Raw genomic sequence first — 23,742 nt, 5'->3', positions numbered from 1 at the left:
TTTTGATTTACAGAACAGGGTGAGAGTTTCTGCTTTACTTTAAAACAGGAAGTGTTACAGTGGAGGTGAGATAATAATGGGCTCACTCGACTCGGCAGGAGACTTGCTGCGCTTGATCGGGCCGGGACTCTTTACACCACGTTGAGCTTTGGGTCCCTTCATCACCCTGCATTCTGTGGAAAGAAGCACAAAGAAATCATCACTATCCCCAAACTGAAATACCTAGATACCACACGGCTACATAACACTAGGAGTAAGTGCAAATATTAGGGATGCACCGATTTATCGGCTGAACATTGGTATTGGTTGATATTCGCCTTGTTGACTGACATCGACCGATCGTGGTGGCATTCACCAATTTATGATGTTGGATAATGGAGTAATAATCATCTCCATTTTCCGGCACTGAGCGGCTGTTCTCTGCGTCTCACATGTTGGATGAGAAGAGAAATAGACTGAGCTGTAACAAGGCAGAGATGCTTATCTTTGTAGATTTCCATTGTTTCCCCTGGCACAAAAGGATGAATAAATAACAACAACAAAAAAACAATGACATTGGCTATTGGCCAAATTGTTATTTCAAACATCGGTGTCGGCCCAGAATTTAGCATTTTAGCTTTTTATTAATTTAGTTTGTGCATCTCTATAAAATATATGTTTGGTCTTTTGTTGCAATTTGGATTATAACTGACCTTTCAAATAATTCTCACACTGGTGCTATCCTTATCATGTAAAATTAATATACACACACACACACACACACTATATATATATATATATATACACAATATATATATATATATATATATATATATATTTATTATATATTATATACACACACATACATACATACATATACACACACATAAACATATATATATATATTCACAACTCAGTGCTTAAGAACATATGTAGTCTTGAGAAGCAGCGAGGTAGCCGCTGTGATCCTGAGCTACGTTTGCAAACAAAATATTTTTTTCTGAACGACAAATTCAGAAAGTGCCTGATTCAATTTGTATAGCGCCAAATCACAACAGAAATTATCTCAGGACACTTTCCAAATAGAGCAAGTCTAGACCGCACTCCTTGTAATAACTAATAATTAAATAACTAATATTTTGGGTTCTGACAACAAACAATGCATGGAAACACACCCAGCTTTGTTTGTGTCTGCAGCATGAGCATGACAGGGAGATTAAAATGAGCAGGAATAAAGTAGAAAAGCATAAAATACAACATGGATAGGGTTTGTTTCCTGCAGAATATCACCATGTCTCTTCTAACAAGAAACTCACACAGGCTGTTATAATCATGCACAGATGTGACGACTAGAATGGATTTAATTGATGCACTTTGGTTTGTGTTAAATCTGCTGAAACATGACAATCAGCAGCAGGTTGAAGGGCTCTAGATTTCAGTTCACTGAGCAACATTATTGTAAGTCAGACTTCAATACGGACAAATGTATCCGTGGCACTGAGCAACGAACACTGTCAAGTGTCAAAAGGTGGCATTGGATTTCTGGGCAGATTCATATTTGTGTTTATTACCAGATATATCAGATATTACCTTATTCACAACAAAATTTAGCCAATTTTACACTGGCTTTTTGCTTCTTTTGTTAAATGAAAAAGGTAGTTTGTAGAAACATCATTACTTACTTACACAAGTAAGCCATTTAAAAATATATAATCTTGGTGTCAGTACGGAAAGAAAGGTATCTTATTGGCAATGGTATTAAATAATGTAAACAATTCTCAGCCCAAATCGTAAATAGTTTGATGACCATCTTTATGTTCCTGGGTTTACTATTCAAGAGCAATATCTGTTGCTTGTGAATTCATGTAAATGCATAGCAGTGAGGGTTTATATAAATCATATAGAGATGTACGCAGTATTCTGGGTCACTGTATTAATCAGGGTAGACAGACTCCAGACACTGCTACCCCTCCCTCTGCATCTTCCCCTCTGTTTGTACTGTCAGGCTCTCTCTTTCCTCCCCCTCCCTCCGCTCTCTTCCACTTTTGATGCTAATTATACTATCTGTCCTCCCTCCTTCTCCAGGGATCGCACCACGTCTGTCTCCTCTTTCTTAACCTTCACACACTGCTGGATACAGACGTACATTCATGTGCTATTGTTTGCAAGGTGTGCCACCACGCCTTTGACAATGCTTCAGACTGGCAGCTTGTCTGGTCTACTCAGTGGTCTCAAAATAGCCCACAATGTATCTGCACAGATTCTCTCTCAGCTTCAACTCATGTTGTCGCTGCTTAAACAGAGCTGCAGGTACATGTCTGTGTCCATCTGCATTTTCTTGTATTCAGCATAAGAAGTGTGAAAAATAACCACAAGGGATTTGAATCTATTTTAGTAATTCTGCCAAACTAGTAACTTGAAAGCAACTGTGAGAGGAAGAAAAGAGAAAAATACATTCGGTTCATCTCCAGCGCAGACAGAAGTATAGAAGAAACATTTCACGATTGTGTTATCTCTGATTTTTGCACATATAGCATCTTAACTCCTTGAAAACACTTTGTTTTCAACACAACAGCTGCCTTATAAAACATCAGGATTTGACCATAAGTCATCCACAGTGATCTGTGCATTGTAATATAAAGTCCATGTGATGTATCACAGACAGGGCTCTCTCCTCTTTTACTCCACTGAGGCAAACTCAGTGATGTCTGGATGCTTGAGACTCTCAGCCATTCTATTTAGTATTGCCCCAAGGCTATTATAGACTGAATGAAACAATTTAGCTTTGGTTCCATCGGGGGAGTATGCTGAAAGGAAAAGACCCAGATCATTATAAATGAACCAGCATCTCCGTCCTACCAAGACTTGACAAGGAATTGAGGGGAGGAGAAGAGATGAAGGGAACATAAAGACAAATCAGCACAACGTTAAGATTAAAAGACATTTGTAAAGATACTGAATGTTTTGAGGAGGGGACATTAGGTGGAAGTGGGTTGTTAAAACTAGGGCTTCCAGGCCTGTGGGGAGCAGAGGGAGTCTGTGAGAGAATTGGTTGTACATTTTCTCTCCTCGACTTCTCAGCAGTATCAGCACCAACGGATCAGGTGGCCTAAACCTGTCACCGGACAGATTAATGACTCTTCTTCTTCTTCTCTACCTTCTCTTATCCCTTCTGCCGGCTGCAGATAACAGACTTCTCTCTTTGACTCCCTCTCTTTACTTGCCTGCCTCTCACATACATATTTTTCTTCTCACTATAAACAGACACACAGCTTTGTATATGAATATAACTTATTTTAGAGAGAACTCCATTATAATAAATCTAAAGGGTCCCCAAAGTCCCTATATTCAAATTTTAGAGGTAGTACACCAGAAACATGATATTTTAAACTGAATGTTAAGAATGCTGCTAAATTGCTCAAGTTTCCTTCTTTAATTATTTTCTCAAATCCCTTTTCTAATTATCTAATCGTCAGGTCTGTCTCACTATATTAGTTGAGTAAACCCATGCAATAAGAATCCAGAGTAAGGAAGTCCACAATATTGGTAAAAACCAACCCTCTGTAACCAGTAATTTATATTTCATGACACATACAACCATAATATAACATTAATATATACATTTCACTTGATGTACTCTACAGTTTACACTTCCAGTGACTCAGTAAAAGCAAGAGCCAAATTGCAAAAGTGCAAAATATAAATCCCACTGGACGCCTTCCACTAACTGACTAACGTAAATCAAAATGCAGACATAAACAGTGCAAAAGCCCCGTGGAGTGTGTCTTAATGTATATGGATACATTTATGGGTGTCACTTGTTATATGACTCAGTAATCTTTTCACAGCTATACTGTTTTACTGTCTTAGGGTCTTTTTTTTAATCTTTAGGTTGATATTGCTGCATGATTATTATAATGTTGTATGTACAGTCAATATACAGCTAGCATGTATTGTATACTATGATGTAAAATAGAAACGACTGCTGTCACGCTCACCGTTATCATCCAGAGAGAAGTCGTCCTGGGCGTAGCGGAATTTCTCTGGTCCACATGCAATGAAGACATCGTCATCACCAAAGAAGTCTTGAAGGCAGGTAACCTGTGAGCCAAGAAGACAGAAAACTTGATAATCTGGCATCAGTGCATCAACTGCTACATAACCGCACAAGGCGTCTGCAGCCATGCTAGCAGCTCAGAGAGGATGTACTTCAGTGCTTTGGGCTAAAACTATGCTAACATTTGCTAACTGGCAATAAACACAAAGTACAGATGAGGCTATTAGTATTTAGGTGTTTAATCAGGAACAAAGTATTGGACAAAATGTCTGACTTGATGACGCTGGATGAAAGTGAAGGGATCACCATAGTTACTACAATTCCCCCGGAGGGTATCTGAGGGCCAGATTTCACGACAATCCATCCAAAAGTTGTTGATATTTCACTGTGTTGGTGGTGCTAGCGGAAAAGTCAAGGGATCAACCAAGGTCACTGGGTTTCATCCTCAATGAAAAATGTCTGCACAAACTTTGCTGGCAAGGCATCCAATAGCTGTTGAGCAATTCTAGTCTGGACCAAAGTGGTGGAGCCATGTTGCTAGCGTGGCTAAAATGTCAGTTTTAAATGCTAATCAAGGCCATTACTGAAGATTTACAATACTGAACACTATGCATTGCCAAGGGAGGATTATCATCTCCAAATCATCTGATTATATCTGTGTTGTTATTACTCATAATTTAATAAAGTGCATTTGAAAAAGCTGATTCAGGACTAATTAAAACATGACATCCATACAGGCATTTCCAGCATGATGAAACGTTTCTAATAGCTGTGCCGAGGAAACACCATGGATGATGTGCTCACAGATTTGATGAAAGAAATGAAAATGTTAAATGCCAATTACATTTAATTAAAAAAGGGGATGAACTGTGTGAACACACAGCCTTATTTGGATGAATTCACTGAGTAAATGTAAGGTCTTCCTTGTCTGGCAGCCAAAGGATTTAGTCAGCTTCAGGCAGTAGTAGGCCACCTTTGTGTTTTACTTGTCATGTTAACATGCCTTTAGCTGCAGTAGGTGCATGTAACCACACACCCACACCCACACCCACACACCCACACACACACACACACACAAAAAAAAAAGCACAAACAGAGTATATTGTTACACCTTTGCTGTAATGTTTAAATGATTCAACTTCCTTCCCTTGGGTCTTTTTTACTCTATAGCAGCTGTTGACACAATATGGCTTTAGTGGACAGATGTCTTTGGGCCACACCTTCTCCTCTGCTCTCCATTATACAGGCCCTGTTACCAGCTCAGGCACGCCTATTAAAGCCATTCAGGCTAAAAGCTGTGCTTCCCTTTGGTTGTTTTTGTTTTCCTGGTGCAGATGAGATTTGTTACAAAGCGTCTCAGCCTCATTTCCAATTTGCCTTTCAACACCACTTGAAATTAGTTCTTTCTCACTTGAATTACTGGATACATGAACATATGAACTCACTGAACTACAGATGACTCACTCCATCTTTGTTCACAGGGCTAATTTTGTGGTTATTCTTCTAAAAACACAATATTCTCACTGACTCAAGACTCTCTGAGAGGTCCATGGCGTGAAAGATTACCCTGTGTTGGGACATTTGCCAGGATAGCCAAGATGCATCATGGTTTCCTTTGTGATACACATCCAAACTATGGCGCTGCAGATAATTTGGGAACACCCCACCCCAGCAGCTGCCATGTTGATTCTCTGTCCTGCTAGACAAGCTAAAAGTGTGTGGTGGTGACTCGCTGGCGAGGCATCCAACAGCTGTACCCTCTCTCTGTGTCCCACAAGATTCCCTGGATACAGGCCTGGCAGATCCCTGCTGATGTACGGAGATGGTGCTTTGACTCCAGGGGGATCAAAATCTAATTGGCTTTTCAGCCAGGGCTAATTTACAGGCTGAAAACTTGGGTTTTCTACTGTGTTCATTATCAAGAGATTAGATACATGCTATTTTCATTAGGTTAAACTGTTGTGTGGCAACAAGGGCACCTGACAGTTAATCATAAGATGGAAGCATTAAGAAGTGCTCTTTTTTTCCCTTAAGGCCAGCGGTTGGTGGAGAGGAGATGGAAATGGGCTGGACTGGGGTGGGAGGGTAGAGGCTAGTCCATGTTTTAATAGCTTTAGGAACAGATCTGATTAAAGGGATAAAGTGTTTATCCAACAGACTGCTACCTTAATCTCTCTTAACAGAATCTCTGTTGGAAATGAAGACTCTCTGCAGGTTTCTGACAAGCAGAATTAGTTTGTCTGAATCTGTCCACTCACTAGGTGATTCAACATAAATACTTCAAAATTAAATATTTTGCGTGCATTTAAACATTAAGCATGACTGTAAATCTTGATTTTTGTGTTTAAAAATGTGTTTATTGTTGGCTTTCAAATCCATAGTTTCTTGCTCTCCCTCTCTCTCTCAAAAGTGAGACTGAAACAGAAGCCAAATAGACAGTGTCGGTTAGATGCCTCTGGCTATCTGGCTTCCACAGCAAAAAAACCCCCAAAACTATTCCAATCTGTGCAGTAGCTTTGCCAGCTACTTACAGAAGCATTGCTCTTGAACCAAGATTGTTGGTACGTCAATTGCTAGATACATCCAAAATCTAAACGTATATATGTTTGTATGGCTTCTAAATCTTTCAGAAACAAATAAATGTGTCAAACATTTAGAAGCAGGGTCACTTAGTGCTCTGAGAAAAAACCTGAGTGTAACCCTATGTTTCAGAAAGCACCCATCCTCCTTAAGAGTCCTTAGCAAAAACATTGAATCCTTCTAAACAATCCTACTAATCCTATTCCCTGCAGGGATCACTTAAGATCCACATTATCTGTACAGTTACAGTGCAGATCTTTGACCAGTCCTCTTTGCATCATTAAGCCCCCAAATAATTGATGTACAGTGTGCATCAAATGACCCACAGACACTTAAACAATCACCTAAACCTGGCCTGCATGTGCACAACCTTCTGATTCAGTCATTTGTTTTCACATGGCATGCCTATCATGGGTTAATAGTTACAGTAACTTTCAGTGAAATTTGGTCGGACATCTGTCTACAGTTGATAGAAATGTTGTTCTACTTTGCATGCATGTAAAATGTCAATCCCTTTGAAACATGGCTGCAGTAAGGAAAGGGCAAGCCAGCTTGGGCACATTTGTATATAGGTTAAGAAGCATCCTCTCTCAATTTGAAAAGGTCAACCAGAACTGCGTCAACCAGACCCACCTGCCAACAGAAGTTAGGAGAAGGACAATTTGACATTCAACTTACATACTATCAAAAGCCCTGTCATATTGCATATCAGAGTTAGTGTTTCTAGATCTATTTGTGTGTCTATGGGAGGCAGGCTGGTGGGGTTTTTTGAAAAACTGGCTCCTTCCAGACTCCAGGTGCCCACCACCATACTCTGTCCCACCAAGCCCATCCCTAATCTCTGCTTCACCAGCTGTCAGGACCACATGACCTCTGAAAACCACCAACACCACCAGCAGCTACGCAGGGATCCACCAACTACAACAACTGAATTATTCAGAGTTCCTTTAGCCCAACTGCGGCCAATGGTAGGTAGGTCATGGTAGTCAAGTGGTAAATATAGAAATGGAGCACTCTGTAATGAGAGTGGGCCACAAGTTAGCGTTACATGTTAAGTTAATTTTCTGTAGTCCCTCTCGAGCAGTTTTTCATTTCAGTATTAGTTCTACAAAACCAAAAACTTCTGTGAATTACCCAAGATGTGAGATGTGACGTTTAATCTTTTATAGGACTCCTTCATCAAACTACAAGCTGTTTGAGACACCAGAGAAATTCGCCACAACAAACAGTATCACGTCTATGAAATTAAATATAACAAATGCTGATAGAATTTTTCAAAAACATTAACACGTGATAAATAAGGTAAATAAGCAAATCAAATAACAGATATATCCTGTAAATCCCTCTGTAAATGGGGAAAACTCTTATTGGGACAACATGTGCAGTACCACAACCACAGGCTGAGCAGTGCCTCCAAGTTTCCTGTCCAATATATGCTACAGTATGATGTATCTTTTTACTCAAACGGTTTAAACCTTCCACTGCCAACCTTTTAAACAATTTAGACTGCAAAACAACATTCACTATCTCAGGTCAATAATGGTCAAACAGCAGTCCTTGCCACAGCTTTTGTTTGAAGCAGCAGGAAACATCTCCAAACAAAGCTCATGCATCCTTTGTCTTCTACAGGCAGCTGCTTGTCTTGAGTTCAGCTCATCCTTTCAGCAGCACAGTCAGAGCAATAATGAATGGTCGACTGTTGATCCTCCGTTTTATCCGTCTCATCTCTGACTCTGCACAGCCATGTTAATTGATCTCTGTGCAGAAGTAAAGCTATTCAATGCTGCATTATACCGTTTTCACTCTCTGACATGACCTGGGTGGGTAATCTAATCAGCACTTATCTAGCAAACAGTAAAGGCTTACCACTGATGCGTCAGCAAATGGCCAGTCAGTAGAATCAAATATGACTGATTAGACTAATTAACTGCTGTGCTCTGAAAGACACTATAGAGGGGTAGCCTACTCTCAGATCGGTTTGTGAGGGTTTCCTTCTGCCTCCACACAAATCAGCTGGAAACAAAATAATTCTTGAAATTAAGACAGGCGATTTGCAAGGGTGCATTTTCTATTTTGTCTTTTCTTTACATTTTGCATTTCATACAAATTTCACAATGAGTAAATTAGTTTTTATTAAATGTTATACTGTCTAGTCTCCGTATTAATACGCTATGCGAGAGAAAAAAAATATAAAGGCTGAAAAAGAGCCAGAAAGACCTTGCTTTGCAACCCATGGGGAAAACTCCCACACCATTTCCTTCACCGTAAGCACACAGACCTGATCAATATCAGAGCCTCTGCACTGAGTGGAATATTCCTCTAAAACACACACACTGTCTCCATTTTGTCCATCTCAACTGAAGGTTTCACAGACAATACAAAGCTACACAGCTGGAAAATCATGTCAGGGTGTTTGCTTTTATAGCAACAGCTCAGTTGATGGATATAATTAAGTGATAGGAGTCAAATCCAATAGATCAAAATATAAAAGAAAGCCAGTATTTGAGCATCTGCAATAGATTTGCAGTGATCGTTCCCACTCTAAACATTACTGTTACAGTCGGCTGCCTTTCTGACCTGTCTGTGACCTTGGTGCACTGGCATAGTGTTTATGTGCTACTGTAGGTGCTCCGGATGCATTTGGAGCACAGATGAGCCAGTTAGGCAGCAGTATCTGCACAGTCATGGGGAGCAGCTGGTGCATGATGTTTTTTAACCCCACCCCTCCCAAACCCCGAGGAAGCAGGCTTTCCATTTGGCTGACTGATGTGGCCTTAGCATTATTAAATTGTGCTTCCTCCCCTTCCCCCAGGTCATGCTCACTTGTTGATGTGGGATGTGGTGCTTGTGCAGGAACGGGGGGGAGCTGCGAGGGGATTCAGGCTTCCATGCTTGCTCAAGATGCTTCATCATAGGGACCACGCCCCTCTGTCAGCCTGGTTGTCTGCCTCGGTTTAACAGTGTGTCTGTGTGTGTGTGTGTGTGGGGGGGGGGGGGGGGGGGGGTGCACACACTGCAGTGAGCTGTGCAGAGGGGTGAGGAACAGAGAGCAAGCAGGTAAGACCCGATGTAAAGAGCACACTCAGCGTATTACAGCCATTGTCACAAACTGAATCCATCACGGTGGAGCTTATTGCCATGACAACTGCTTTTGCAGCATAGGAAAGAGCAGGCAGACTGCAAGAGCACTGATAACCAAGGAAAAGCAGGCTTTTCTTCCCCATTACTGGATGTATTTTAGTCGTTAAGAAGCCCTCAGCCCATGCCTGTATCCATATCCTATTCAGTGAATAAATTTCACTCAATGAGTTATTAACTTTTAAAGCAAATTGGAATCTTTTGTTCTCCGACAATAACAGTGTGACCTTGTGCCTGAAACATGGCTTAAGCATCCATTTCTTTCTTTTCTTCTGTGGCTATTTGTTGACAAATACATTTTTAAACCTCAAATTCTAAACCGGGTCACAATAATAGGCACTCAAATGGACTCAAGATAATTCATAAAGGACAAATCGCACAGCAACACAATTTACCTTCAACATATTTTACAAATTACATTTTTATATGTCTTCGGCATCTATTAGACAGAAACCAAAGTGCAATTCAGACAAACAAGCAGTGGATCTTAAATGCAAATCAGAACAATTCTCCTAGGCAGACACCTCTATCAAAAATGAATGAATACAAAATGGCTGCCAGCTATTAAATAAACTCTCTGAATTAATTTAGCCTTTAGAAGCAGTGAGGGCAAATCAAGTAATGTTTTTTTTTTTGAGGCAGGGGGAATAATTATTACCCATCAGCAAAAATAAAATGATCCTAATTTGCTCTAAGAAAGGAAAATGAGTCCTGAATCTACTGGCCCCACCCTTCCAGATTGAAGTGAAAAGCACCAGAATTTGAGGGGAAAATGGGAGTGATTTTGTTCACAACACTGACAAAAGAGAGGAGAGCAGGCTGTCTTTAGAGCCTATACAGCAGTAAGGAAGAGAGGAAAATCATGAGTGAAAAGTGGGCATTTCAAAAATGCTGTAAAAACACAATCTGAATCACCCTTAATCTCAAAACGGATCCTTTAGAACTATATATATGCACCTGCTACAGTCCATCATGCTTCCAATTCACACCCACTTACAGAACATATACAGGTAAAAAAAAACCATGACATGTGATTTTTAAACCAAAGGCTTGCATTGATAGTAAACTCTCACACCCACTACAGGATGTGGTATCTGACAGACCAGTCCACACCAGCTGGGCTCTCTTTGTGCCTGGGATGTGGTCTCCTAGCAACCGGTCCCAGCAGCTATCGTAATGGAATGGGAAGAGGAGGATCGGCGCAGAGTCAGGGAGGGGCGGGCACTGCATCAATATTGCTTCTACCATATCACCTCCACCACAGAGCAGCTGCAGTGTGCCTCTGCACACAAAGACACTGCAATAATGTGTGCAGCATTTCTAACAATTTCATGCATCGCGATGAATCTGGGAGTCCCTGGCATGAGTCAGTGATCACCGGACACTAATCATGAAATAATTAATCTATATCTACAGTGATGACAACAGAATCAATACGCTCAGATTGGGATAGCTACCATATGGTGGCTATTAAATTCATTTTGTGGAAACATCATTAAAAATGCATGGAAAAATTCAAGGGGGAAGGAGAGGAATCAAATCCATATCCCAACCACAAAGATTAAAACAATCATATACAGTCATATTCCATAAGGTGATTACAATATCCGAACATCTTAGCAGGTGTTTCTGCAGGAAAACCAGTATGAGACCAGGGGCAGCCAGACTGCACCCCTGGGAGAGAGCATTAAAATCAAATTCCCCCATCTATCATCTCAGCGCACCTCCCCTCCCTCCAAGCCTCATGTGATTTGGGCCTTATTAATACAGAGGGAAAAAAAACAACTGAAGAAGTACAACACCAAAAGGAGCTCAGCAGGGCACGATCCCCAGTCCATCTGTAATGAATAATACAGGAAAATGTCCCGACAGGAGAATTAGTGAACATTTAACCATATCAAAGAGAGGACTGAGGAACAGATGTCCGTGCTCATATCCACACATGTTTTCACGCTCACTCCACATCCGCCTCTGTTAATTAACTGTGATTCACAATAGTGTGGAAAGCACAGGTATGTGATCTATGCAGTCGGTTACAGGTGTGAGTTTTGAAATGATCAAGAGAAATTATAGATCAATAACTGTGTTAATCTGCAAACACATTTTATGGTAATTGTTGAATGTTTTTGTAGTTAAAAAGGTCACTCCCTACTGCACAGACAAATATTTAGAACCGTATTTTGACAATGTACCTCTCCTATTCATATCCAAACTTTGTTGGGACTATAACACTCACATTTTATTTGTTACTTTATAAAGTAGCACACGTTTGATATAAACCTACACTGTCCATCTTACAGACCTTTCCACAGCCAGCCAGGTGGGTGACCCTGCATGGTGGCTGTGGTTGTTCCTCAACACTGCTCCAATAAAGCATGAACATGAATAAAACATTATGTCCTTTTAGCCAGTGTGCTGATAAAACAATAGTCTTCCCCAGGGAGTGACTTTTAGGCAAAGTTAAAGCATGTTGTTTGCATCATATGGATCATTTGATTCACTTTTGCCAGTTAGTTCGATACAGTATGCCTCCTGCTCTTCTTCAAGTTACATTTTTATGTGTTTAAGTGCTAGCCTATATGGACTTTATTGCCTCCATCAAGGAGGTTATGTTTTCAGTGCTGTCTCTTTGTCTGTCAGCAGGATTATGGGAAAAACTACTGGTCCAATTTTCATAAAACTTGGGGGAAAGGTGTATCACGGTCCATGGAAGAACCCATAAAAAATTTTTTTTGTGCTGATCTGAATCACGGGAAAGATACTGGCATTATTTTTTACAATCATTAATACCGCAAGATAGGTCAGTTGTAATACAGACACATGTAGTGGTTGCGCTTGCAGATTTGCATATCATAGAAGTCACTTTTTGCACTATTTACTACCAGTACTTTTATAGTTTTATAATGTGTATATTTATTTATTTTTTACACCATGCCTATCTCCTGCTGTGACCTGTGTAATGCTCAATATCAATCACATCTGTATGTATGTGTACACACACACACACACACACACACACACACACACACACACACACATATATAAAAGACTGTATATAGTGTACATTTAACTCTTATTCTATTTTTCCTATTTTCATTATATCCTTTATTTTTCTATTCCATAAAGTCTATCTTATCACATCTTAAGACTGGACTTTTAGCCGTTTTGGGTCAGAAAGTTGCAAGATTTCAAAGATGGTGTGTTTTTTGGGGTTGTGCAGCTGTTTCTCTGAACAAAACAGCTGATCTGCATATTACAGTGCATGGTACAGTTGGCCTTTACGAGCAAGATAAGATTATTTAGGGGCTTTTTTATGAGGTTAAAATAGGATTTTCTGCAACCCCAGTCCACAGAAGTGCATCACTCTGTTCCTGCACCTGGATGTGTTTGCTTCTATAAACTGGGTGCGTGCTGACCGCTGTCTACTGTAGATAACACACTACAGTACACAAAAATTGGACCTCATAAAACCTCAAAATACCCGAACTATCCCTTTAAAAAGGCAAAAAGAGAAAGCATTTTCTTGCCTTATGAATACCAGGCTTGTTCCTGCAGCTTGACTGACACAATCTACACTGGGAAACATGGACAGAAATCAATGAGACAAATAGAAAATTAGGAAATTATTGAGAAATTTCTTGAATAAAGATATATTATGCTGACTAAAGTTATCAGGTAAACAAATTAGATAGCACTTCTAACCAACTGCCCAGTCAGCCATAAACCAAATGCATACAGGATGCATGTTTCAATATTTCCTGTTAAATAAATTACAACTGTCTGATGTGCATCTTTCCCAGCCTAATGTTAACAATTGTCAGTAAGTTAGTAAGGTCAATATGTAATGTTAGCTGGTAATGAAATAAAAATCTTGTTTTTTTAATTCAGGAGACTCTGTATTAAATTCAATTAATGAAATTACTTTTGTGTATATAAAATGTTTAATATGCATGTCAGTGCAAGTTTTTACTGCTCACAGCCAGCCAGTGTATTTTCTGCAGGTTTTTTCTTTCTCGTGGGATTCCAGTGTCCTGAATTCTTTTGGCTACTACAGCCGAAGGGTCCCTTAACCGAACACCAGAGAATAGTCAAGGTTACTAAAGACACTTTGCTCTGTATTCTGTGGATTCTGTTACACGACAATGTCTGCATTTTGATCTTCAACATGCAACTAAAGCATCATCTTAAAATGGGAATTCATGCTGATAATCATGTGCCAGTGTGCTGATATTATTGATAGTGTGCTATTTCTAGGACTGTCTGGTGACTGGTCTTACCCCAAACCTCATATGTGTCTCAGCAAGTTAACTAAAACTAACTAAAAGAAAGCAGCATCCGAAATAGAGTAACAAAGAGGACAAAATGATCAAACAACAATACAGGGTTTGGCCCTTTGTAGACTACCATAATGGGTAGAAGACAGAACTTCCCAGGACTTTTGAACTTTTCAATGACAGATCAACTGAGAAATAGCAATGGCCTAAAAACTAACTTCACAACAAAGGCTAGTGGGCAGGATACTACTGACCTGAACCACAAGAGAAGAGAGTATGTTGCCTCAGACTAATAGTAGACAATGAAGGTCACTGTGTACACAGATTGTTCTCATGGATGTTCGAGGTTCTCATGGACATGCTGTGTCATTTCTGACTGAGGGTAGGAGCGGGCTTCATTTCCAAGCAAATCATTTAGTTTCCTGCTTTCCTTTGATCCGGATACCTTTCTGGGTGTGGGTGGATGTATGAATGATGAACTGTCCACAGCCCTGACCACAAATTTTCCTATTGTGTAGCTTTGCTTACACACAGTACTGTACCCCCTTTATTCCAGTTATTCCTAGAACAGAGGGCCCTATCCATTAAACAAATGCAGACCAAAAAAAAGGAAGCAGCGTGGTATATTTGAATTAGGTTTTTCATATGTGACTGAATTTCTTTACTGGATAGCATGATGTAATTGGATAATAGCTGAGAGCGAGACATACCTGCTTGCCATCAAGTGTGTAGATCCTCTTGACCACGCCACTTTCAAGTTTAATGGCCTCTGTGATGTCGGTGAGCACCTGCTCGAAGGAGTGTGCCGTTTTCTTATTGAGCAGGACACGCACAGCCTTGCGTGGCTTCACACCGCTGCGCATCACCGTCACTAGCTTGGGTCGAACAAAGTCCTTGCCCTCTCTGGTCTCACCGGCAGCCTTGGCGGCTAAGGACTGCATGTTCTTCTGGCTCGCTGAGGCCTTTACATTCACGGACCAGTTGGGGTTGACATTCTTTGTGTAGTCAACCTTCTTGTAGAAGTTCTCCGATGCACAAACATAGCTTTCCCCTGTAACGACAAAGAAAATTGGGTTAGTGTGTTGTAGCACACTCAGCTATTCAACTTTGACACCTGAGAGTCCCAGAGGTGTCCACTCAGAAACATCTGAACCTTCAGGAACTCAAATAATTTGATTATCATCATCTTGGATTTCATCTCACATTGATCTAATGTAATAACTACAAATCATTTTACTTTGAAGTAAATAGTAAATACTGCAGATTTTAGTTTTGTTTGTTGAAGAAGAAAGTAAAAGCTGTTACGAGCCAGGCATTGGGCAACCAGATTCTTTCTGGAGACATGTTGCTGTTGAGTTTTTCCAAATGGTATCACCACAAACCAAATTTCATTCATCCCCATCGTATTGAGGGAACGGCAGGAGTCTCAGGATGAATGTTTAAACACCAAAACTATAACATCTGGTTGGTCAGATTACCAACAGGATGAATGGTAACGTGTTTTTGTCATTTGAAAGAAATACAGGGCTTTAAAGTAATCCTTTGGAGGAAGGAAACTAGCTTAGGATTTCATGTTAATGTTTAATACACATTTCTTTGTCGTAGCTCACAAGTCCATGTCTTTGTCTGGTGCTGAATTTGAGTTTTAACTTAAAAGGTTCTTCCATGAGACCATAGCACATATCAGTTCAACAATACCTGCTTTACAGCACACACTGACAGAAATAGCAATACAGTAGAGACACATCTTCACTTATTAAAGATTAATTGTGTTTTGAGTTTAAAGCATGTAACCCTTGGCTTGGTTAGACTTACACTATAACAACCATCCTTTGAGATTAAACCTGTCGTGAGACTTCCTTGTTAATGGAGGAATTCAGCCATAGAGAGACTAAGCATTCTTTTACCATTTTTCAAAAGAAATGGTTTTCAAAAAAAAATCTACAGCCTCTCACTGCAAATGTACTTTTCCTAAATTGGCCCATCTTTCTTCCAATTCTCTCAATAATCCTCCATTTTCTTTGTCATTATCGACCACCAGTCTTTACAGCAGATTGTGCTGCTCTTGCCCAGACAGGGAGAGGAGTTTAAGTGAAGACAAAATGCAGCAGGGGGAGAAAGATGGAGAGAAAGAGAAATTTTGACAAAAGGGGAATCTAGAAGGCAACAATTAGGCCAAATGTGGAGAAATTACAGCAAAGACAAAGGCACAAAACAGGATTACACAGTGCAGAGGAGATTGAGCAATTAATTATATCCCACCAGAGGAAGCACAATGAAATGCCCTCCACCACCCACAGTGCTTACAGTGCTGCCCCTTCTTTACTGCAGTCACCAGACACACACACATACATGCAGAACAGCACATGGAGGCATGCACACACACTCCTATCTTCCCTAAGCAGCTCAAGGAGCAGAGATGATCATCTCATTTTGAACAAATTAAGCTGCAGTTTATCTACTAGCTTTACCCCAAGTTCACCCTGTCCACCTCGTCCCACTTCTCATAAAGTAACGTCTGTCAGTAAATGGGCCACAACTTAAAGTTGGGTCATTTAACTAGGTCTAGAAATGAAATTCCTGAAAATGATCTGATTGATGGCTGTTGACTGAAAATGATAAAGGATTTGCCAGGTTAAACAGTATTCAGTAAATATTCAAAAACAACATCAGCAATCGAAAAACATTTTCTTTTGTAACCCTGTACTGTTTTACTCTATCCATCTTTATGTTGCTGCATCCAGACAAAGGTTACGATGAAATATGAGCTTCCTCAGGTTGAAATGCATGGATCATCCTGTCCAGTGCCAAGCAAAAACTTCATTCATTTACCAAAAAGGATTCAAAATCATCTTTGCTGACTTTTACAACATTGATCTGTCAGCACATAAATAACTTCTGATCAGTCTACCAATGCCAAATATAGGCTACAACAGACACCAAAAGCCATGATGGCAGCTGCTAATGAAGCCATCTCTCATTTATACAACTTCATCTATCAGACAGAAGATCAGAATGGTCATAAAATATGTTGTTATATAAAATACCTTGACTGCTGAATCCGACATTTGACAGTAAAAATTCCCACTAGTGACTGGAGGTTTCCTGAAAGAAGTAGAGGCTAATGGCGTCTGTTAATGAACCATTTATCCTGCTGAGCTGCAGAGAGCTGACTTTACAGCACAGTATGAACCCCTGTGAGAGTCTAAAGCTAAAAACCCAAAATCTGAGACCACTGATTCCCATTAAGCCCAAAATGGAAGACCAGGTTTCAGCTTTATAAGCTGCTTCAAGAAATCTTTGAAAGCAGAGTCATGAAATACAATCTAACATGAGTAACAGGTTATGTGGTGTGAATGTAAAATGAGGCAAGACAAGGTTTTTAAAACACATCTCAGATACATTTCCTCACACATTTTGTCATTGAGAGAAAATACTGCATTTCATTTGTCAAATAAAGAACAGTTCCATTTTGAATTTAACTTAAAAGCCTTACAAAATGTACAATGTGCAAACAGTTGAGAGAAGTGGACCATGTCCCTCAGATTAGAAGTGGATACATCATATGAAGAGATTACAGGAGTTTAGACCGAAAAGATAAGACTTCTAATCTCAGAACTGGAAATGTTATGCTTCTAAATCTTAGCACAGAAACTGACTTGAAACTGCAGATCATCTTTAACATGGCGGCCTATAATGTTTCAATTTGCTCCAACTACAGGGAAACAAAGAAACTGAAAATTCAAATGATCCCTTATCTCATGAAGGAGATGCATTAAATAATAAGTACTAATAATAAGTGCTTGGTGCGTCCTACTAAATGTGCTTACCTTCCTCAAGTTCATCCAAGGTTGAGATCTTGCGCAAGCCATCAATAGTGAAGATGAAGCGGACACCCTGTGGCAAGTTGATGTGGTCAGAGAGTGAGCGTGTGAGGTCAGCCAGGAGTGAGTCAAAGGTGCGAAATCGGTCATTGGCCACAGCATACACGATGCCCTTGAAGTAGCGGTCTCCATTGCGGTAGAAGCGCACCTTTTTGGCTTTCTTCTCATTGGTGAGGGCCTGCAGAGTGCGTGTACGGTAGAAGCTGCAGTGGGCGCTGTGGGTAGGGCTGGGAAGTCCATTCATGCGCCCACCCCGCGGGGTACGGGATGCCTTGTCTCGCTCGTCAAAATGTCCAAAGTCTAGCTCCATGATGACTGAAAGTTGTGATGGTTGTGTCAGATGGTTGGTGGTGGTGACCAGCTCCGGAGAGTCTAGGAAAAGAAGGAAAACAATGTATGTAATCGTAGAGTAAAATACAATAATAATAATAATAATAACCAAAACAATAATGCAACATTGTGATTTACTACTTTGGCCTGTTCCAAACTAATGGATCGAATTACCTGTTTTAAAAGCCAGGAATAAAGTCACAGATTGACAGAAGTACTGGGTCTGATGAATTTTCTCATTAGTCACCAGATGACATCACTATAGCACTAGGTGAGCTAAACTCTGTTCTATATTTTGCACAACTTTTAGTACAAACAGAACATGCATTTTATTAATTTCATTAGACATCTAACTTCTGTGATTTGGACATTAGGAACTGAATTCAAAAATCTGCAATGATGGTAGTGGTTTCGTCTGCATACAGGAGGACAATAAATGAAACCACTAATCAAACATTTTTAGTGAGACAAAAGGACTGCTTTTGATAGTCAAACAGTGACAAATTCTGACCACATTAAAGAACATTATGGACGTGTCAGTTTATGATTGACCTTGCGCAAGTTGTACTATCCAAAAAAAACTCCAGATCACCTCCCTTACTACTACTAGCTTTAAAGTATACACTAAAAATTAATCTTCACAGATGATCTAATTGCCTTCAACCATGTGCAGATTTGATACCCTACGGCACCAGCCAGTGGAGTTCTGATGTGGAATTAGATTACGCCTTTCAATTTCAATTGTTTAAATACTCATAAAGCTGGAGCGGAGGGATACTGACGGTGGAGATTTAGGCATGTAAAAGTAGGATTATACAGAGAGGGGATTAAATTGGCTAACTTGCTATTTAGGTTTTTCATTGTCAGATTAGATTTGATGATAAACATTTTCATGCTATTCTGACTTCATAGGCTGTCTATCTCGGTAATGTGTGGTCCTATATTGATTTCCTGGTTTATTTTGAACAAGGGGACAAGGGAGAACTGATATCTTTCCAGTCACTCCTAAATCCTAAACCTATCACCATGGCTGAAGGTTTGGCTCGCCTATTTCCCCCACAAAAAAAACAGATGTGTAGTAATACTAATATATATTCCAAACTAAAGAACAAGAAGGAGATGAGGTACCTGTCTGAGATGTCCTGTGATGTAATAAAAATATTTGTTTCTTAATTAAATGTAAGGTAACGTGTTTCCAGTATGTTTTAGTGAGAATATTTTGATGATTATCATATCATGAATTATTTTGGCCAGGATAATCATGAAAGGAAACGTTCATGTCACCCCATGCCTTTCTTCTACTGTGGACATATAATGAATTAAGTTGATATTTTTTGCTTTGAGAAACATTACTGTTCAATGTTTCATCCTCTTTGCTTAAACTGCTATATGTAGCATATGACACATCTCTCTCTCTTCTTCTGTTCCCACCTACATACACCTGTGAGCAATTGTCTCACTTGTGCAGATGAATCAGCAACTGGCATGTGGCCAACTAATATAGTTCAATGGTACAGATATGAAATTACCCTTTGATAGAACATTTGGTAAATTGTTGATTGTTGGTTTAGACATCTGAAATCTATTCCTCCATTTCTTTGGTGTAGTTTATATGTCACTGTGTCCGGTGTAATGAAAACAATTTAATAAAGCATCTGTGTAAAGTATTCTTTCAATATCAAGTACTCAAGAGTACTCCGGACATTCTGGGTATGCGTATCCCACTGTACATCGTTTTGAATTTATGTCTACAAGATCAAATGTCAAAGTCTTGTGATACTGTTACACTGTTCAGTAGAAATAATGGATTCTCAGAGCAGTGTTTAATATTTAAGTGGATAAAGTGTTAGAGTAAGTGAGTTTAAGTGTTATCAGTTTATTTCTACTGAAATTTCAGGTTTTATCACATTCTGACTAGATTTTAATTTTATTTAGAAGCTTTCATCATTTGAAAGAAAACGTTACCCTTGTTTTTTCCCGTTTCTATTTCCAAAATAGACTAGACTTATATATATATATATAACAGGAGATCCAGTTCTTCCTGGTTCTTGGAAATGATGCAAATGATGCATCTGTTCAGCCAATAAACAATAAACCACTTATGCTACAGGATGGACTGGCCAAAAGCTGGAGCAGCTTTTCTGTTCTCGTCCGTTGACCTGCCACCTGATGACCACAACCCAAACCTCACAAGCCACAAAAACTCATTGAACCATAACTAAACACTGACACACACCCACAGAAACACCCACATAAAAGAGGAACTTCTGTGCAAAGTTCAAAGACCTGCTCCACCACATCATCTAATTTTAACTGTACTTTGTTTAAAATAATACAACTTTCTCAGAGAGTGATCACAATCCTATCTTTTTATTTTTCTGATTAACTGTTTAGTGGTCTTGACCTATGAATTTCACTGCCTAGTCTGACCCAGTGTCATGTATGTCACTGGTTTCTCTTACAGGTCATAATTAGCTTGACAATACTGAGGTCACTGGTCTTTGAACACATCTCATCTTTGAGTGGCTTGTTAACAACACAAACACTGTATGTCCCTTATTGTGTTTTAGTCGCCTTTTCCTCCTTGATGACGTTTAAGACTCGACACCACCATCTTCTCTCACTAAAATAATCTTTTGCAGCAAATTTCAACCAGACTCGCAGTGAGAAGATACTTCTAAGATAATCTACTTCTAGTTTGAAGTGGGCAATGTTTCAATATTATTTAGGGACTGGAATTGTATAGTAATAATATGAACTTTCAGCATTTTGTTATTGTTTTACATAAATCTAAAACAGAAACAGATTTCTTCACTTCTCGTTTCACATCTGAATTTTGTCTGCCATATGCACAACGGCAGAACACGGTTCATTGCTTTGAACAGAATTAAAAAAAGGACAAAAAAAAGGATTAATCTGCAACTATTCTGATAATAAATTCATTGTTTTATCTTTTTTCCATCAAAAATGTCAACCCTTCTTTGGTCCCTGCTTCTCCAATGTGTTTAATATAAATGTAAAGGTGAACATCTTTAGGTTTTTGTACTGCCGGTCAAATAAAACAAGACATTTGATGAGGTCACCTCAGACTCTTTTCACTATATTCTGACATTTTACCGACTAATCGTTTGAGAAAATAATAATCAGATAAGAAAAATAATCAGTAGGTGCAGCCCTAGCTTTGAACACTGATCGCAGACATATTATGCAGGTTCTACTTCTAATGCAGTCTCCTCCAGTGCCTCTTTCACTCCTTTCATTCCATGCATGTAAACCAATGAATGAAACAATGTATAATACTTCTCATTTGCTGGTTTAATGGCCTATATGGTACATATAAGTATACGGAACTGTACAGACGACCACAATGACAAATGGAGGCCATTAAATAGAATAGAAGGAAACATGCTGCCGCCACCCATCCATGTGGCGGGGCCTTCCAATCTCCTGCTAACCCCTGGCTGTGCTGCTGACTGGGGTTTTATGACAGGCACGCTGATAGGGGTGGGACTTTTGTGGAATGGGTGCTCCTCAGCTGACAAAGGCCAGGTTTCAAGCCCATCTGCTGCACTAATGGGCAGAGCTAACAGTGACCCTTCCCCAGTGGAGCATCAACTAGGACAGTCCATTGTCTCAAACAGGGTGCCTGCCTTCTGAGTGACATCACCATCACTGCTGCTCCAGCCTACAGCCGGCTTTCCCAAAGTCCATCTTCTCAATGGGAGCAGTAATAGTAGAATGCTATCAAAGATTTTCAGTGTTAAACTAAATGACATCCAGCTTTACATCATGATTTTCTCTCTTCATGATTCAGACTTTTGTTAACAGCTGAATAGAAATCACCACCACAGCCTTAAACACATGCCTTCTCCCAAAATTAAAGCCTGTGCTGAGCATTAAGCAGCACTGCAGCAACACTGTGCGCTATCACTGATATTTTTTGCTGGTTCTGTGTTCCTGTTTGAGCCACCCACACAACACCCCGGTGACTACACACTCCTGACAGACCAGCACCACGTTATGACTCTCCAGTCATCTTCATCCAAAGCTGATCCACATGCAGCGTTTGTCTAGAAAAAAAACCCCACGGACAACGCAGAGCTGGGTTTTTTAAACCACAAGTCACAAAAGGAAGAAGAAAAGTTTCATGATACGACACTTCTCATTTATGATGGATTAGTGTGACCGCATGGCAAAGAGCAGCGGCATAAAATGCAAGTTTTTCTTGAGGAAAAAAAAGGGGGGTTGGGTGTGCACACACCTACTCACAATCCACCTGCTTCAATGAACGCCCATCTGAAAAAAACCCAAATTAATTTCCTCTGCGCAAAAACACCTACAATGTCATCCAAATTTGCCCACTCCAAAACGAAAACCACCCTTACTTTCATTTTCTCATTTTACCAGTTAAAGTCTGCGGATAATCCCACCCCATACGGGACTCACCTGCGTCGCTGCTTGCGGAGTGAAGGGAGTGGGTGCGCGGGGGAGTGTGTGTGAATGTGAGTCGATGCTGCAGGATAGCGGCACACCGTCTCTCCCTTCGCCTTTGTCTGCTTTCAGTCTGAGAGCCGTGCCGCTGCCTGCCTCACTGGAGGAGCCACTGGGTCCTAAAGCCAACGAGTCCTGGACCCGCCCACTGTGGGTGAACAGTGTGGGTACCAGTCAGCGTGGGGCTGGGGTGGAGCTGACATCAGTCTCACCAAAAGGTATATGGACAGTAAAGACTTTATTATTTGGAGTCAAGATGACAGAGCCTATTAGAGGTCTTATGATATGTTTGAGGCACTGATGCTTTCTCTCAACAAGTGAAAATGAAATTTATTTTCTTTCCCTAGGAATCCCTGATATTAGTTGCTGGATTTGTTTTATTATCAGCCTACAATATTGTGGTTCTCGCTGTGTGTGTCCCTGCAAGTCAAAATCATCAGCGTGTCCCTTTGAGACAAACCACAGTTTTTGGTCTGGTGGAGCTCTTTGTTGCTGGAAGATAAAAGCTTGACTACCACAGTGCTTGTGTTTGACCTCCCTTCCTGGGAGGAAGTATTTGATTGTCAGGGAACCATATATTTTGTAGTTTAACTCTATACAGCAAGTCGACAATGATTAAACATCAAGATTGCCAATATGTGTGACACACATTCAGCTTACTTTTTTTACTTTTGCTTTTGACAGAACACCTGTGCTTTAGTCTGAAAATATGTCACACAGCCTCAAAGAAGAGTAAATCAAATAAAGCTATTGTATTGTACCTTGAATTCTACTTTTTAAGAAGTAATTTGACATATTTGCTCTTAATGATAACAGGAGTAATAAATCATCTGATGATGGGAGTGACAACCGCTCGCCAAGGACCAAGGAAACAAATGTTTGTGGTTGATTTTGCATGAACTTTATATGACAGATGCAGCAAAGCGATATGTTACCATGACACTGTCAGGTTCATTTTACAGATACTACACAGGGAGAAACTGTCAGACTGAAGAAACCAAAACACCAC

The 23,742-nt window shown here is 40.0% G+C and overlaps 1 protein-coding gene across 1 annotated transcript in view; it reads right to left on the bottom strand.

Annotated features, from left to right (window-relative positions):
- The window catches only part of LOC127364487 (neuronal migration protein doublecortin), a 28,468-nt gene extending 5,621 nt beyond the window's left edge, over positions 1-22,847 (bottom strand). Inside the window, exons 1-5 of the mRNA XM_051402082.1 lie at positions 22,689-22,847; positions 17,859-18,284; positions 14,739-15,079; positions 3,978-4,080; positions 87-173 (exon numbers count right to left, since the gene is read on the bottom strand). Coding sequence (XP_051258042.1) covers positions 87-173; positions 3,978-4,080; positions 14,739-15,079; positions 17,859-18,222 — 895 coding nt within the window. The 5' untranslated portion in view covers positions 18,223-18,284; positions 22,689-22,847. The remainder of the gene's footprint in view (positions 1-86; positions 174-3,977; positions 4,081-14,738; positions 15,080-17,858; positions 18,285-22,688) is intronic.
- Between the last annotated feature and the right edge of the window lie 895 nt (positions 22,848-23,742).

Source organism: Dicentrarchus labrax, unplaced genomic scaffold, assembly GCF_905237075.1.
Source record: "Dicentrarchus labrax unplaced genomic scaffold, dlabrax2021, whole genome shotgun sequence".
Lineage (NCBI taxonomy): Eukaryota > Metazoa > Chordata > Actinopteri > Moronidae > Dicentrarchus > Dicentrarchus labrax.
Note: the sequence above shows the minus strand (reverse complement) of the source record. Positions and strands in the feature narration are given on the sequence as shown.